At 43.0% G+C, this 14,753-nt stretch overlaps 1 protein-coding gene across 3 annotated transcripts in view; it reads left to right on the top strand.

Moving 5' to 3' along the window:
- Positions 1–14,753, top strand: part of SMYD3 (SET and MYND domain containing 3) — a 437,216-nt gene that overhangs the window by 13,630 nt on the left and 408,833 nt on the right. For all 3 annotated transcript variants that reach the window (XM_068232068.1, XM_068232066.1, XM_068232067.1), the window contains exon 2: positions 11,060–11,123. In XM_068232068.1, the coding sequence (XP_068088169.1) occupies positions 11,060–11,123 (64 nt within the window). The remainder of the gene's footprint in view (positions 1–11,059; positions 11,124–14,753) is intronic.

Below are 14,753 nucleotides of genomic sequence, written 5' to 3'. Positions count from 1 at the left end.
GTTTTTACCCTAACGGACCAGAGCAATTTTCACCTGTCCGTGCTCCTCCCTTTTATTCCCTAATAATTTTATTACTATTTATCACAAGAAAATGATCTATACCTCGTTTTTTTCGCCACCAATTAGGCTTTCTGTGGGTAGTACATTTTGCTAAGAATTTTTTTATTTCTAAATGCGTTTTAATGGGAAAAATAAGAAAATAATGGAAAAAATTAATTATTTCTCAGGTTTCAGCCATTATAGTTTTAAAATTAAATGTTCTCCTGTGGCTAAAACCGACACATTTTATTTGCCCAGCTGTCCCGTTTATGAAACAGTTTAAATTATGTCCCTATCACAATGTATGGCGACAATATATTATTTGGAAATATAGGTGTTATTTTTCTGTTTTTTTGGGGGTATTTTTTTGTCCGGTCCATAAGTACAAGCCCCTATGTAGTAAAGTAAAAGTAATTTTCCCTCATAAAATATAGATTTAAAAAGCTGAGTCCCTAAGTCTACTATTTTATTTATTTTTTTATTTTTCAAGGGTTTTTTTGGGGGGCGGTGAAGGGGGGGGGGGGGGCTTTGGAAGTGTAAGTTATTAATTTTTATTAGTATTGTGTTTGTATGTAAGATGGCGTTAGTGAACACTTTCCCGGGTTGTAGGAAGTGTTCACTTTTTTTTACATTTAACTAGCTGTGACTGTTTCCTGTTTTATGAATGGACGTGGCCGCTGATCGCGCTCACGTCCATTCATTCCAGGCATTGCGATTGGGTAGTGGACTGCTCGATCCTCTTCTCCAATTGCTGAACACGGAATCTCAACGGAAACGGTGGCGGGAGCGGCGCACACACGTACGGAGTGGCGGCGGGAACGCGCGACTTATTAAACCGTCCTGTTGCGTTAACAGGCTCAAACAGGACGTTTTAATAAGTCAGGATGTGGCAAATTTTTAAAGTGTACCTGAGACTGGGGAGTCAAAAAAATGATACATACCTGGGCTTCCTCCAGCCCCCTCCATGCTGATTGCTTCCTCACAGGTGGATCTAGCATGTATGGAAACTCTCTCGACCAAGCAAGGCACTGCCTCCATTAGTCAGGTTAAAAGGATGTTTCTTCCAATATTTATTCTATCTCAAAAGCAGATGAAATCAAAAAGCACCAATCTTCTGAAGAGTCAGGGGTCGTCTTATACGCCGGGTGTCAATGATGCCGGGTGTTACGCCCTATTCTGTTACTTAAAGGAGTTATCAGGCATTTAGTAGTAAAATAAAGGCTACTTACCCGGGGCTTCGTCCAGCCCCAAGCTGCCAGCATGTCTCCCCGCCACAGCTCTCCCCGCAGCCGTTCGCCGCCTTTGCCTCCCGGTCCGCGGTGATGACGTCAGGCCGACCTGGAGGTCGGCCTGTACTGCGCCTGCACGAGCGGCGCTGTCAATCACTGCCACGTGGACCGGAGCGTACTGTGCCGGCGCACTAGTTCTGCACCTGCGCAGTACGCTCTGGTCCACATGGCGGTGATTGACAGTCACGTTCGCGCAGCCGCAGTACAGGCCGATCTCTAGGTCGGCCTGACGTCATCACCGCGGACCGGGAGGCAGAGGCGACGAACGGCTGCGTGCAGAGCTGCGGCGAGGGACATGCTGGGGCTGGACGAAGCCCCGGGTAAGTAGCCCTTATTTTACTACTAAATGCCTGATAACTCCTTTAATCTCAGATCTCGGCTTTGAGGACTGGAACTTGTCCCCAACTGGAAAAGTTGGGGGGGTCGTCTTATACAGACAGTTGTCTTATACGCCTCTCTCCAGCCTGCTAAATGATACTACACTTACCGGATCCTGAAGTGTAAAAAGCATATCAATAATTCTCAGAGCGGTGTCCACCTGGACATTCTTAGGAGTAGTGCGGTATCCCGCTGACTACCCACTCACCAAGGGAGTGCCTCACACTTGCAAGCGTTTGTCTCCTGCCGGCTCATCCGGGTTCTGAGGTTACGACGTGCTGGCTTTAGCCCACCTTCTAAGTCAATTAAAACCACTTTCTTCCCCATTCTGATGCTTTTTTTGAACTTCAGCAACTTGACTTCACCACATCTAGATGCCTAAATGCATTGAGCTGCTGTCATGTTATTGAATGATTAGTTCTTTGTGTTAACAAGCAGTTAAACAGGTGTACATAATAGAGTGGCTAGTGAGTGTATATTTAAAGCAAACCTTAACTGAAAATTAAAAGTCAAAATAAACATACACACATCATACTGACCTCCCATCTAGTCTACTCATCAATCTCTTTCTCCTCTCCCATGTCCTGTTTTCCGCTGTGATCAATGGAATTCTCACTTTTTCATGTTAAAAATGTTGATGACCCTGTAACAGCTTCCAGGTCAGCACACTGTTAAACTGTAATATTGCCCACTTGAGCCATAGGGAAACATGGACATTACATTGCACATCAGATGCCCTTTCAGTTATAACTAGCAGCAACTAATCTATAACTGACAGTAACTGATATACTGTATTTCAGTTCTGACAAAATCTTGATACTCTGGTGTTTAACTCCCCACAACCGCGTCACGTGACCGCAGTGGCAGCCCCAGGTCTGCAATTGGCGTCAAGCCCTGGGGCGGGATTTGCAGGGGATCGCACACCAATGTGCGCGCATCTCCGCATGAATGACGGAGCTCCGCCATCAGTCTCCCAGCGGCGATCGCCGTTAGGAGACTGTTAGATGGCAAAACCGCCATCTGTTTACATTGTACTGCGCTGCGATCTACACGGCTGTCGCCCTGGGAGGCAGACAAGTGATCCGCTGAAGCCGATGACAGCCGATCACAGTGATTGATTTGACTGGAGGGGATTTAGTAAAAATATATATAAAAAAACAAAAAGACATTTATTTAAAAATAAATGAAATGAATAACTAATAAACAATAAAAAAAAAAACATCCTGGGACCGATCATTTCCCACCAACAGAGAGCTCGGTTGGTGGGCAGAAAAGGGGGGGGGGGATCACTTGTGTGCTGAGTTGTACAGCCCTGCAGCGAGGCCTTAAAGGGAACCTAAACTGAGAAGGATATGGATTTTTCCCTTTAAAATAATACCAGTTGCCTGACTCTCCTGCTGATTTTGTGTCTCTAATACTTTTAGCCACAGCCGCTCAACAAGCATGCAGAACAGGTGCTCTGACTGAAGTCAGACTGGATTAGCTGCATGTTTGTTTCAGGTGTAATTCAGCCACTATTGCAACTAAAGAGATCAGCAGGACTGCCAAGCAACTGGTATTGTTTTAAAGGAAACATCCATAGCCCTCTCGGTTAAGGTTCCCTTTAAAGCTGCAGTGGCCTAATTTGGAAAAAATGGCCTGGTGACTAGGAGATTTAAAGGGGAACTGAAGAGAGAGCTATATGGAGGCTGTCATGTGTATTTCCTTTTAATCAATACCAGTTGCCTGGCAGCCCTTCTGGTCTATTTCTCTGTAATAGTATCTGAATAAAACCAGAAACAAGCATGCAGCTAGTCTTGTCAGATCTGACTTTAAAGTCTGAACCACTGAAACACCTGATCTGCTGAATGCTTGTTAAGGGGCTATGGCTAATAGTATTAGAGGCAGAGGATCAGCAGGGCTGCCAGGCAACTGGTATTGCTTAAAAGGAAATAAACATGACAGCCTCCATATACCTCACTCTTCAGTTCCCCTTTAAGCCCAGGGTCCTCAAGGACAACTGTAGGGAGGCTGCCGTATTTTTTTTCCTTTTGTGCAATATCATTTGCCTGGCAGCCCTGCTGATCTATGTGGATGCAGTAGTGTCCGAATAACACCAGAAACAAGGATGCAGCTAATCTTGTCAGTTCCGACATTAATGTCGGAAACTCCTGATCTGCTGCATGCTTGTTCAGGGTCTATGCAGGGTCTATGGCTAAAAGTATTAGAGATAGAGGATCAGCAGGTCAGCCAGGCAACTGGTATTGCACAAAAGGAAATAAAAAACATAGCAGCCTCTCTACAGTTGTCCTTTAAGTACAACACATGTGTGTCCTCCACCTTTGAGATCATTGCTCCTCTGTGAGCCAAATATCTTACTCCACACCATCATGCACAGTGGTTTGATAACCCTACAAAAGAGCTGAAAAGACAAGGCCGAAAACTTGAAACACTGTAGTGCAAATCTCAGCCCTCAGAAGACAAACCTGCCTTACTTCTCCATTTGAAGAACTACAAAAAGGTAATCCCTGAGAAAAGGTCATCCTTTCTATCACATGAGATTGCAAATGCAGTTAACAAACTAGCCTAACTGTTCCGCACAGTGGAAAAATTCTGCAACCTGGCATGCCAAAAATGTAATCCACTCTTCAAAGGACCTCTGTAACCAATTAGCCCATTTCTTCTCAGACAAAGTCTCCGCTATACGGTCTGTCATCCAACTTACAGCATCTGAGCCTAATATAGCGCCAAAGAGCATTAGCAAAGACAACATAACACCTTGGTCAAACTTCAAGGAAATTGATGAAGAAGTCCCATCAAGCATCCTCCTTCACCTCCACCAAACTGCCTGTGACCTGGATCCTGGCCCAACTAAACTATTCTTTACAATTGGGGATATTTCCTGCTCTACTGAAGGAAGCAATCATCAGGCCTCTCCTCAAAAAACCTTCCCTGGACCCAGATGCAATGACCAGCTACAGACCTGTCTCTAACCTTCCCTTTCTTGGTAAGGTAATTTGGCTTCCAGCTAGAAGCCAAAATCTTACAAAACAGTTATGACCCATTCCAGTTTAGCTTCTGGAAATATCACAGCACTGAAACTTTCCTCATCCAAATCTGCAACCACCTGCTCATGGCAAGAGACAGAGGAGAGTGCTCCATCCTGATACTGCTAGATCTTTTTGCGGCCTTTGATACAGTTGACCATGACATCTTGATAAGCAGGCTACAGGAATACTGCAGCATTGATGGCATAGTCCTTCAGTGGTTCTAATCCTTCTTGAGTGGCAGAACCCAAAAAGTGTCTATGGGGCCTTTCCAGTCCACCTCTGTACCACTTAAGTATGGGGTGCCCTGGGGCTCAATTCTTTCTCCCCTGCTTTTCACAATCTACCTATTACTGCTTGGAAAACGAATCCAAAAACATGGACGACACCCAACTATATCTTTTCTTCAAGCCTGGTGTTACAGATCCAACTCCAACTATAAACAGCCTGCTTAGGAGAAATAGAGCAACAGATGAGTGACAACTGGTTGAGACTAAATGCAGATAAAACTGAAGTCCTTCTGATCGGAGGGCAGCACATATCAACAAAACAACTTATCTTGCAGTCTTCACCACTGGGAATAGGAGGCACATATCTACACAGCTCTGAGCATGTGCGTAGCCTGGGAGTTCTTATTGATGGGGATTTAAACTTCAGAACGCACATCTCTGCTGTGGTGAAATTATCCTATTTTCACCTGAAGAACATCGCAAAAATCAAGCACCTCATCCCCCAGAAGATCTGCCAACCTTAGTTCATGTCTTCATTACATCCTGACTGGACTACTGTAATGCTCCCTACACTGGCCTTCCAAAAATCACCTGTACTACCTACAGCTGATACAGAATACTGCTGCCAGACTGTTAACCAACCATCCCCGTTACTGCAATATAACGCCAGTCCTGCACTCCCTTCACTGGCTACCTATAAAATGGAGGATCCTATTCAAGATTGGCCTACTGACATTTAAATAAACTACATAATCTGGTACCTGGATACATTAAAGAAATCTTACAGCCGCGTAGCAATCCCTGCAATCTCAGATCCACAGGTTCTAATAATCTAGTCATACCCAGAGTCCACCTGAAAACTTTTGGTCCCAGAGCCGTCTGTCATGCTGTTCCTACATTATCAAACTCCTTATCTTAGCAGATCAGGACAGCTTCATCTCTGGGCGTGTTTTAAATCCAGACTGAAACCCCACCTGTTCAGTTTGGCATTTGCAGAAATATCATTTTTGTTGTGTGAATACTTCATCCTACTACCAACTTCTGAATCTGAGAGAGCCTAAGCGCTTTGAGTCCTATGGGAGAAAAGTGCTATAGAAATGTTATTGTCAGAACTGTAAGGAATCGTTGTTAGGAGAAAATGGTGAGCTTCTGAGAGGAACTGACGGTGAGGTAAGTATGTAATAATAATTGCAGGTACATAATGTGTTTATTTTAAATAATTTTACTTAATTCAGGTTCACTTTTAAACATGCAGAAATGTAGTTCTCATTTTGCTGCAAAACCTATATCGAGAGTAATTATCTTTTCTTTAGCATCATATACTGACAGCTGAAAAACCATTGCAATAGGTATATTCCTCAGTTGTGCAACCCAATTGTTTGTAACACCAGGGAGTCAAACCAGCCACCACCTGTACCACCCAGGGTGTGTCTTCAATGCAATGACAGAAAGACTGGATCTCCACCTGGATTTAGGCCAGTTGGCCAGTTCATTTCAAGTAACACAGCGACAGCGCCGAGCACAGCGTTTCGACCAGTGCAGTCTTTATCAAGTGCATTTGATAAAGACTGCACTGGTCAAAACGTCATGCTCTGCAGTGTTACTTTATATAAACTGGCCAATTGGTTAAGTGTCTATCTGACACATGAGACCTGGGTTCAAATCTCAGCTGTGCCTGTTCAGTAAGCCAGCACCTATTCAGTAGGAGACCTTGGTCAAGTCTCCCTAACACTGCTACTGCCTATAGAGCGCATCCGAGTGGCTGCAGCTCTGGCACTTTGAGTCCGCCAGGAAAAATGGTCTGTGTCTTGTCTGTGTCTTCAATTGCGAACTTAAATTCACCGATTATTTAGGACACAGCTTGCCTAGGAGGAAGCAAGCTATGCTCTTGCTGAGCTCTCTTAATTGAATCGCTTGTACCTTGCTCCCCAACATCCAAACCAAGCTCACATATTGCTAATGGGTAAAGGAAGGGAAAATGGGGAAACTATCAAGAACAAAAAGAACAGCAAGGTGAAGAAGATTCAGTGAGACTCGAAGATGGCATACTCCATTCCAATGCTGACCACAAGATGGCAGGCACACACCAGGGAAAGCAGGCACCAGAAAGCTACCATAATTTCTCGTGGTTCAAAGAATGACTCCAATCCCCAGTTATTAACATGCCTGTCCAGTAACCTGGATATCCTGTGGCCCCTATAAGAACATTCTGTGGCAAAATTAAAGGCCACCATAAGCATCATGCACTCCTGTCACAACACAAGATGTGGCTACCTACCTAGTCACACAGCAGGTCTTATCACCAACCAGTACTGATTTAAGGCATTCTACAGTCATGAGAAAAACATTAGGACATATCACTAAATATTCTGTTCACATATCAATGTCTTGTAAGTGTTTTTCATGTATTATTTAATGTCCCTATCATTGCATTCATAATTTAATGTCCTTCTTGTTGAATTAATTAATTGATGTAGGGTTTGGAAGCTTTCACATTCTCATGAAAGAGACAATTGAAAAGAAAAAAAACTTGTCTGAATTGCTTTAACGGGAAACAGTGTTTTTGTAGTGCCCTTCTTTTCCAAGGAGATTGGATGTGTTACAATGATTACATTCACTTGTAAACAAAAAGACAGAAAAAACAAACCATGCTGTCTGGGGTCCAAGAGCAAAAGACTAATTTTAACACCACTGTAATACTAACAACTTCTTCTGGGACCCAGAGGATGGTGCCAGCGTTTCAGTGCCACCTGGTGGTGGAAAAGAGGTGATGGAAGAGACTCTTCCATCATGGGGCAGTGCTGCAATGCCGACACCATCCTCTGGGTCCTGAATAAATGTCATATCGTGATTGGGAACAAGAAAAAGATGTCGGTATTGCAAGTGTCACTTGAGGAAACAAGAGGAGAGCAGATCCAGTGTCTGGAACCGGTAAATATGAAAGGGCCCCCTGCTGCTCTGCACAGTCTGCCAGGCAGGAGGGGAGGGCGGAAAAAATGTGGCCATGCTGCACACCTTTGGTTTTCCGAGTGTGGCTGCTAAAGGATTCATGTGCAGTGCTGTAGAAGCATCAAAAGCTATGACCACTAGATGTGGGAAACTGATACCTTGATCTATTCAGGTAAATGTTCTGTGATGTTGAACTTAATGGACATGCATCCATTAAGTTCAACATCACACAACAACCACCTGACTGTCTTAAAATTATTAAAATGCACAAAATAAAACAATTCACTAAAAACATTTTAGACAAGTAATTTATCAGCAGAAAAAACTGGCCCATCAAAAGCAGGTTTAGTGTTTACACTGCTTTGGCTCAATAGCCTTGTAGAAAATGGGTGCTGTATAGCTGTTTGGCCACTATTCCATCAATCGTAACATAAAATGGCCTCAATTCTTTAAGGGCAGTTCAGTAAAATAGTTTAGGTCGGTTAAATACCACGTTCGATATTTTAATCTTTCTTTCTAAATTGATTAGGTTTCCCGCATGCAGTAGAAGTTCGGTAATGTACCGAAAAAAAAAAACATGCTTCCATTCACTAAGCCCTGTTCGGTAGTCTCGCCATCTGTGGAGCAGGTAAGACAGCAAGCTATCAGCCTTCTCTTACAAGTCTGTGAATGAGCCATTCTATTTTCTGTCCAGTGCACCCCCAACATCCCTTTTAGTGTGCATCTCTGCTAACTAGAGAGAGCTCTTCTACCTAAAGGGATACAGAAAAACCTTTTTAAATGTCTCCTCCTCTGGCTCTGCCGTTCTGAAGTCCTGCCCACCAGAGTATCCGATCAAATGGGGTGAGAAGCAGGGCTGTCTGGCTCTCCCTAATACCTGTCTGCTACATCTGTCAACTTTTACCGCATGGAGATTGTGAGTTAAAGACTGGTCAGAGCTGGAAATAAATACCGAACATGTTTACGTGATTTAATGAATGCTTTAATCTTCGTGGATTGCAGTTTGATGTTTCTTGAGGTATTTACCGCACAAGTCGGTAATTTACCTCACTGGTTGGTAATTTTACATTTCAGCGCAGTAATATGTTTAGTGAATTGGCATTTGGCAAGATGATCGATAAAATCTGCTGTTTTCTGCGTTACCGAATGCAGTAATGCTTAGTAAATTGAGGCTCATGTAGAAGACAGCCAGCACACCGACCCCAGCAATCCTGGCCTGCAGGGGCTTCATTCCTTACTATCTTCCTTTAGAAAGGTGTCCATAGTGATCATGAAACTTTGGACCATGGATAATTGCTGATAAATTTACCGTACTTCAATTTACTTCAGGCATTTGGTGTGCTGGCTGACTTCTACATGGGGACAACACAAGATATGACATTTTGAAAAACAATGTAGTCAGTATACTTCTTGCAGAACAGTGTAATGCTAGGTACACACAATGCAATTTTCTTGCTGATTTACCGTCAGATCGATTATTTCCAACATGTCCGACCTGATTTCCGATTGCTTTTTTTTTTTTTTAAACAAATTTCTGTAGACTTCTATGAAAAATAATTCAAAAAATTGATCGGAAATCAAATCGGGCATGTTGGAAATAATCGTTCTGACAGTAAATCTGTCTGAAAATTGCATTGTGTGTACCTAGCATAAATTTACAGCCCCATCAAAATAACTCAACACACAACCATTAATGTCTAGTGATGGTCATGTCTAGGAGAACTCCTGAAGAAGCATGTAATCGGTTTGGTCAGGTGATAGATACTGTGTGTAAGTCTCTGATTTGCTAGTCATGATCATGTGCTAAACCAGGATGTGATCAGAACAAGTCAGAGCTTTCTGAATCTATCAGCTGATCAAACAAATCACATGTTTATCCATGAGTTCTTCTAGATATGACCATCACTTCCGCTGACAACAGAAGTGAGTAAATTCTTGTTAGAAGGCTCCTGCCTGCACCAGAGACTGCCTCTGCAATAGGCTTCAATTTAACCACTTCCTGCAGAAACAGATCTTTATAAACATCCAATTTGTGCACCATTAGTGCAGATAGGATTCTGCCAAAATGTACATGAGCAATGGGAATGCTTGTGCGCAAATATTAACCCTCCAGCCTATGGTATGAAATGGTGAAGAGATTCAGTCTGTATCTTGCTGCTCACACCCGAAGTGAGAAGGATATGGAGACTGTCCTATGATTTCCTTTTAAAGCTGGCATCCAGCTGATCTCTTGAGCAGCAGTAGTGTCTGAGTCACATACCTGAAGCAGGCATGCAGCTCATCCAGTCAGACTGCAGTCAGTCAGAGCACCTGAAATGCATGCTTGTTCAGGGTCAATGTCTAAAAGTATTAGGGGCAGATGATCTGCAGTACAGCCAGACAATATGCATTGTTCAAAAGGAAATATATATGTCAGCCTACATATCCCTATCTCTTCATGTGTGCTTTAATAGTAGATGATATTCTTAGAAATGCGACTTGAGGTGAGCTTTAAAACTGAAAACTTGTAATTGCACAATTACTTTTCTGAAGAAATTTCAGAGCAGTTTTGAAAAATTAAATTCTAATTCACTGCAGTGACATATTACATGAGCACCAGAACAAGTTACATGTATTGAATATCTGCTGACACATTTCAGTATATACAGTTAAGGACAACTGTAATGGGAGGGATATGGAGGCTGCCATATTTGTTTCCTTTTAAACAATACTAGTTGCCTGGCTATCCTGCTGATCCCTTGCCTCCAATACTTTTAGCCATAGACCCTGAAAAAGCATGCAGCAGATCAGGAGGTTCTGACATTGTCAGATGTGACAAGGTTATCTGCATGCTTGTTTCTGATTCAGACACTACTGCAGCCAAATAGACCAGCGGGGCTGCCAGGCAACTGGTATTGTTTAAGTGTAAATAAATATGGCAGCCTCCACAGTCCACTCATTACTCATAAGTGTCCTTTAGCTGTGTGAGAGTTGCTTATTCTCAATAAAAGTGAGATTTCACATTAACAGAAATAAACCTATTGCAATTAACTTGATTTTTTTTGTGATAACTCATGAATTTTTAGTTCCACAAATAATACCAAACTCGTGATTGTCCATTCATAATTTTTATTACATTTATAATTATCTGATGTCATTTTAATTTCAGGAGTAAAAAACTCCAGAGGTGTTCCCAGTGCAAGTTTGCCCAATACTGCAATTCTGTTTGCCAGGTAAATTGGATTAAAAAAATCCTTCAAAAGACCTCTGAAGTACTTCATAGAAGTTTATTGTGAATAGAATGTGTCCCATAAAATTTTCTGATCTTGTACCGAGGTCATTTGTTTTTGTTATTTATCATTCTCTTCTTTTAGCTCCCACTCAATCTCATTTACTTTAGATTTTATTTTCTAAAAGGTCACAATGCAATTGAAGAGCCCTTTATAAATGTATTTGTATTGCTTTTCTATCAATAGTTCATATGCCTTTTTATATTTAAACTGGTTTCTATTATTTTTAACATTTTCATTTCTATTTTTTGAGTTCAGGAGCTAAGAGGTTTGGGTGCCATCAGTGTAGCAGTGATATTAGTAACCAAAAGAGCGCATTAATTGTACCAGGCTATGAGTGAATGTAGATGGAGAAGAGGTTCAAGAAGAGAACCGTGTGGTACACCAACAGACAGGCATGGAGCAGAGTTAGCATTAGAGTAGGCGATGGCAAAATAACATCCAGGCAGGTAAGAGTGAATCGAAGAATGTAAATAGGTCCTTGATCTCTAGTGGCAAGAGGGTCTGGAGAAGCAGAGAATGATCCACAGTGTCAAGGGAAGAGGAAAGGTCAAGAACTATGAGTACAGAAAACTGGCCTTTGAATTTCACACTAAGAGGTCATTTGCCACTTTTAGTATGAACTGTTTCAGTGGAATGGTGAGAGTTGAAGAAAACTTAGCGGGGTGGAGTTAGTAGAGAGAATGGCAGACATTTCTGAATAGATGTGCCGTTCCAGCAGTTTTGAAGCAGAGAAGAATCAAGATGAGACACTAGCTAGAGAGGATGGTAGGGTTCAAAGAAGGTGCCTTGGTAAGTGGTGGTAGTCTTGCTTGTTTAGATGAGGAAGGTAAAAAGCCAGTGGAGATGGATTGGTTGAAATTACCGTAGTTGTTAAAGCTAAAATTAAACAGGAGCAGAGATGGAGGATGAGATAAAAGGGAATAGGGTCCAGAGTGCAGGTTGTGCCTGTGCTTTAGAGATTAGTGAAGAAAAGTACTGTTCAGTTTAGGCAGTGAAAGCTGTTACAAAGATTAGAGTGAGTGACTGGTCACAGAGAGGAGAAAGAGGAGGGGTGTCTATTGAGTGAGAAAATGTGATGGATTGCGGAGAAACCGCCGCGCGTTCTGACAGTGAGGCGGCGGTGTCCGCGTACAGAGCGGCGGTTTCCCCGCAGCAACATGCGTCTAGTTTGTCTGGACCTAGTAGTGCACACAGATGGAGAGCTACGCGCGCGCCGCAAGACAGGCTCTTTATGCCAATAGGAGAAGGGTCAGCTGATCAAGGCGGTCAGCTGATCCCAGCTCAGCAGGTGATTGGTTGATAGGAGCTGGGCGGCGCTGTGGAGCGCTTTGCTATATATACTCCTTGCCTGTCAGTTGCTGGTTGTCTGACGTTGCGAATACCTATGTGTTAGCACTCAGACCTTAGTCAGATCCTTCAGTGTGGTGGAACCAGGTGGACCTGGGAATCAACACTTAGCCAGTTCACTGTATTATTATCTGTGTTATTACTTAGACCAGTTCCAGGGTGTAGAGACCACGGAACTCACACCCCAGACTAGGAATACTGTGTATCATCTGTGTTATTCCTTAGACCAGTTTCAGGGTGTAGAGACCACGGACCTCACACCCCAGACTAGGAATACTGTATATCATCTGTGTTATTCCTTAGACTAGTTCCAGGGTGTAGAGACCACGGACCTCACACCCCAGACTAGGAATACTGTATATCATCTGTGTTATTTCTTAGACCAGTTCCTGGGTGTGGGACCACGGACCTCACACTCTAGACTAGGCATTATTGGATATCTGTTTATGAATTGTAGCTCTCCTGACTTCCCTTCTGCTTTCTGATTCGGTACCTTCGCACATCTGATCTACTGTTGCCGACCCTGCCTGTCCCTGGTTACCAAATCCGAATCCTGTCTCTGTACTTTATCTGTCTGTGTGTTGCCGACCCGGCCTGCCCGACCTTCTGGCTGTCACCCACTCCTTGGGTGCTCAGTCCTCCTGCAGGGGTCCTCTGCTCCTCAGAGGGGGCCTTGCTGCAAAACCAGTCAGGGACTCCCCCTCCTGGAGCCCTTGACTGCAGTAGAGTCTTTCTCTACTTATTGGACCACCTGCTACCCCGTTGGTCCAATTCCTACTGTTACACCAAACACTTACACGCTTCAGGTGTCTAGAGGTTAGTTAAACTTGGATTATTGGCGATACTGCAGATCCTCAATAATCAGGTATATCTGTATTCTTGGGGATACTGCAGATCGCCAAGAATCAGATTCTCTCTGGTTGCTGACACCTATCGTTACAGCAAACAAGCAGACAGAAGGAACATGGAGCAGGTGGCTGGACTGTCGAACAGGTATTATATGCATTTTGCAAAAATATAATGCAAAATCTTCAGCTGACAGATGGTGGGTAGAAAGGTAAAGTAAGCCTCTAAGAGGCGGTTTCCACTGCGCCGACGTGCGTTGTTATGTGCATAGATGCGATTACACATCTGAATCCCTGTAGCCGGCCATGCACAGCTATAAGGATTCAGATGTGGGGAACGAAAAAAACTGCTGCCTGCCTGCCTGCTGTCCACAATCACACCAGCATGCGATTCGGACAGCATGGTATTGCTGGAATAGGCAGTGTTCCCCAGGGAACTCAAATACGGGGAAACAATGCACATTTCAATCAAGTGGAAACTGACCCTACGATCACCTCCAGGAGGCCTATTACATGTTTTCAAAATTAAATCATTTGGCAGCTCCAAATCATGTGCCAAAGATTTATTCTAGGCCTCTTGGGTAGCAAACTGAGCTAGTTTTGGCAAGTTTTTTTTCATGCATTATGCAAGCTTAATGTATGGTATATAATTATAGTATTTTGTTATTAGCTGCTGGTTATAATAGGTAGTGTCAGTAACTCCCACTCTGCCGGTAGGTCTATTCTTTGTACATGGGTCATATGACAGACTTTTCTAACGGGAATCTTTATGGCACACCTGCATCAGATGTGAAAAAAAACTGTGTGAGTAATGGTATAATCCCCTATTCAGCCTCCAAATTTTTTTTATTGTTGGGTGAACTAGGACTTTAATTGGTGCATCCTTTTATGTGACATAGTTACATAGTTATTTGGGTTGAAAAAAGACATACGTCCATCGAGTTCAACCAGAAAACAAAGTACAACACCAGCCAGCTCCCTCACATATCCCTGTTGATCCAGGGGAAGGCGAAAAACCCTTACAAGGCATGGTCCAATTAGCCCCAAAAGGGAAACTGTTCCTTCACGACTCCAGATGGCAATCAGATAAAATCCCTGGATCAACATCATTAGGCATTACCTAGTAATTGTAACCATGGATGTCTTTCAATGCAAGGAAAGCATCTAAGCCCCCTTCAAATGCAGGTATAGAATTTGCCATAACAACTTCCTGTGGCAATGCATTCCACATCTTAATCACTCTTACTGTAAAGAACCTTTTCCTAAATAAATGGCTAAACCGTTTTTCCTCCATACGCAGATCATGTCCTTTGAGAAGGCCTAGGGACAAAAAGCTCATCCGCCAAGTTTTTATATTGCCCTCTGATGCATTTATACA

This window comes from Hyperolius riggenbachi, chromosome 4, assembly GCF_040937935.1.
Source record: "Hyperolius riggenbachi isolate aHypRig1 chromosome 4, aHypRig1.pri, whole genome shotgun sequence".
Lineage (NCBI taxonomy): Eukaryota > Metazoa > Chordata > Amphibia > Anura > Hyperoliidae > Hyperolius > Hyperolius riggenbachi.
Note: the sequence above shows the minus strand (reverse complement) of the source record. Positions and strands in the feature narration are given on the sequence as shown.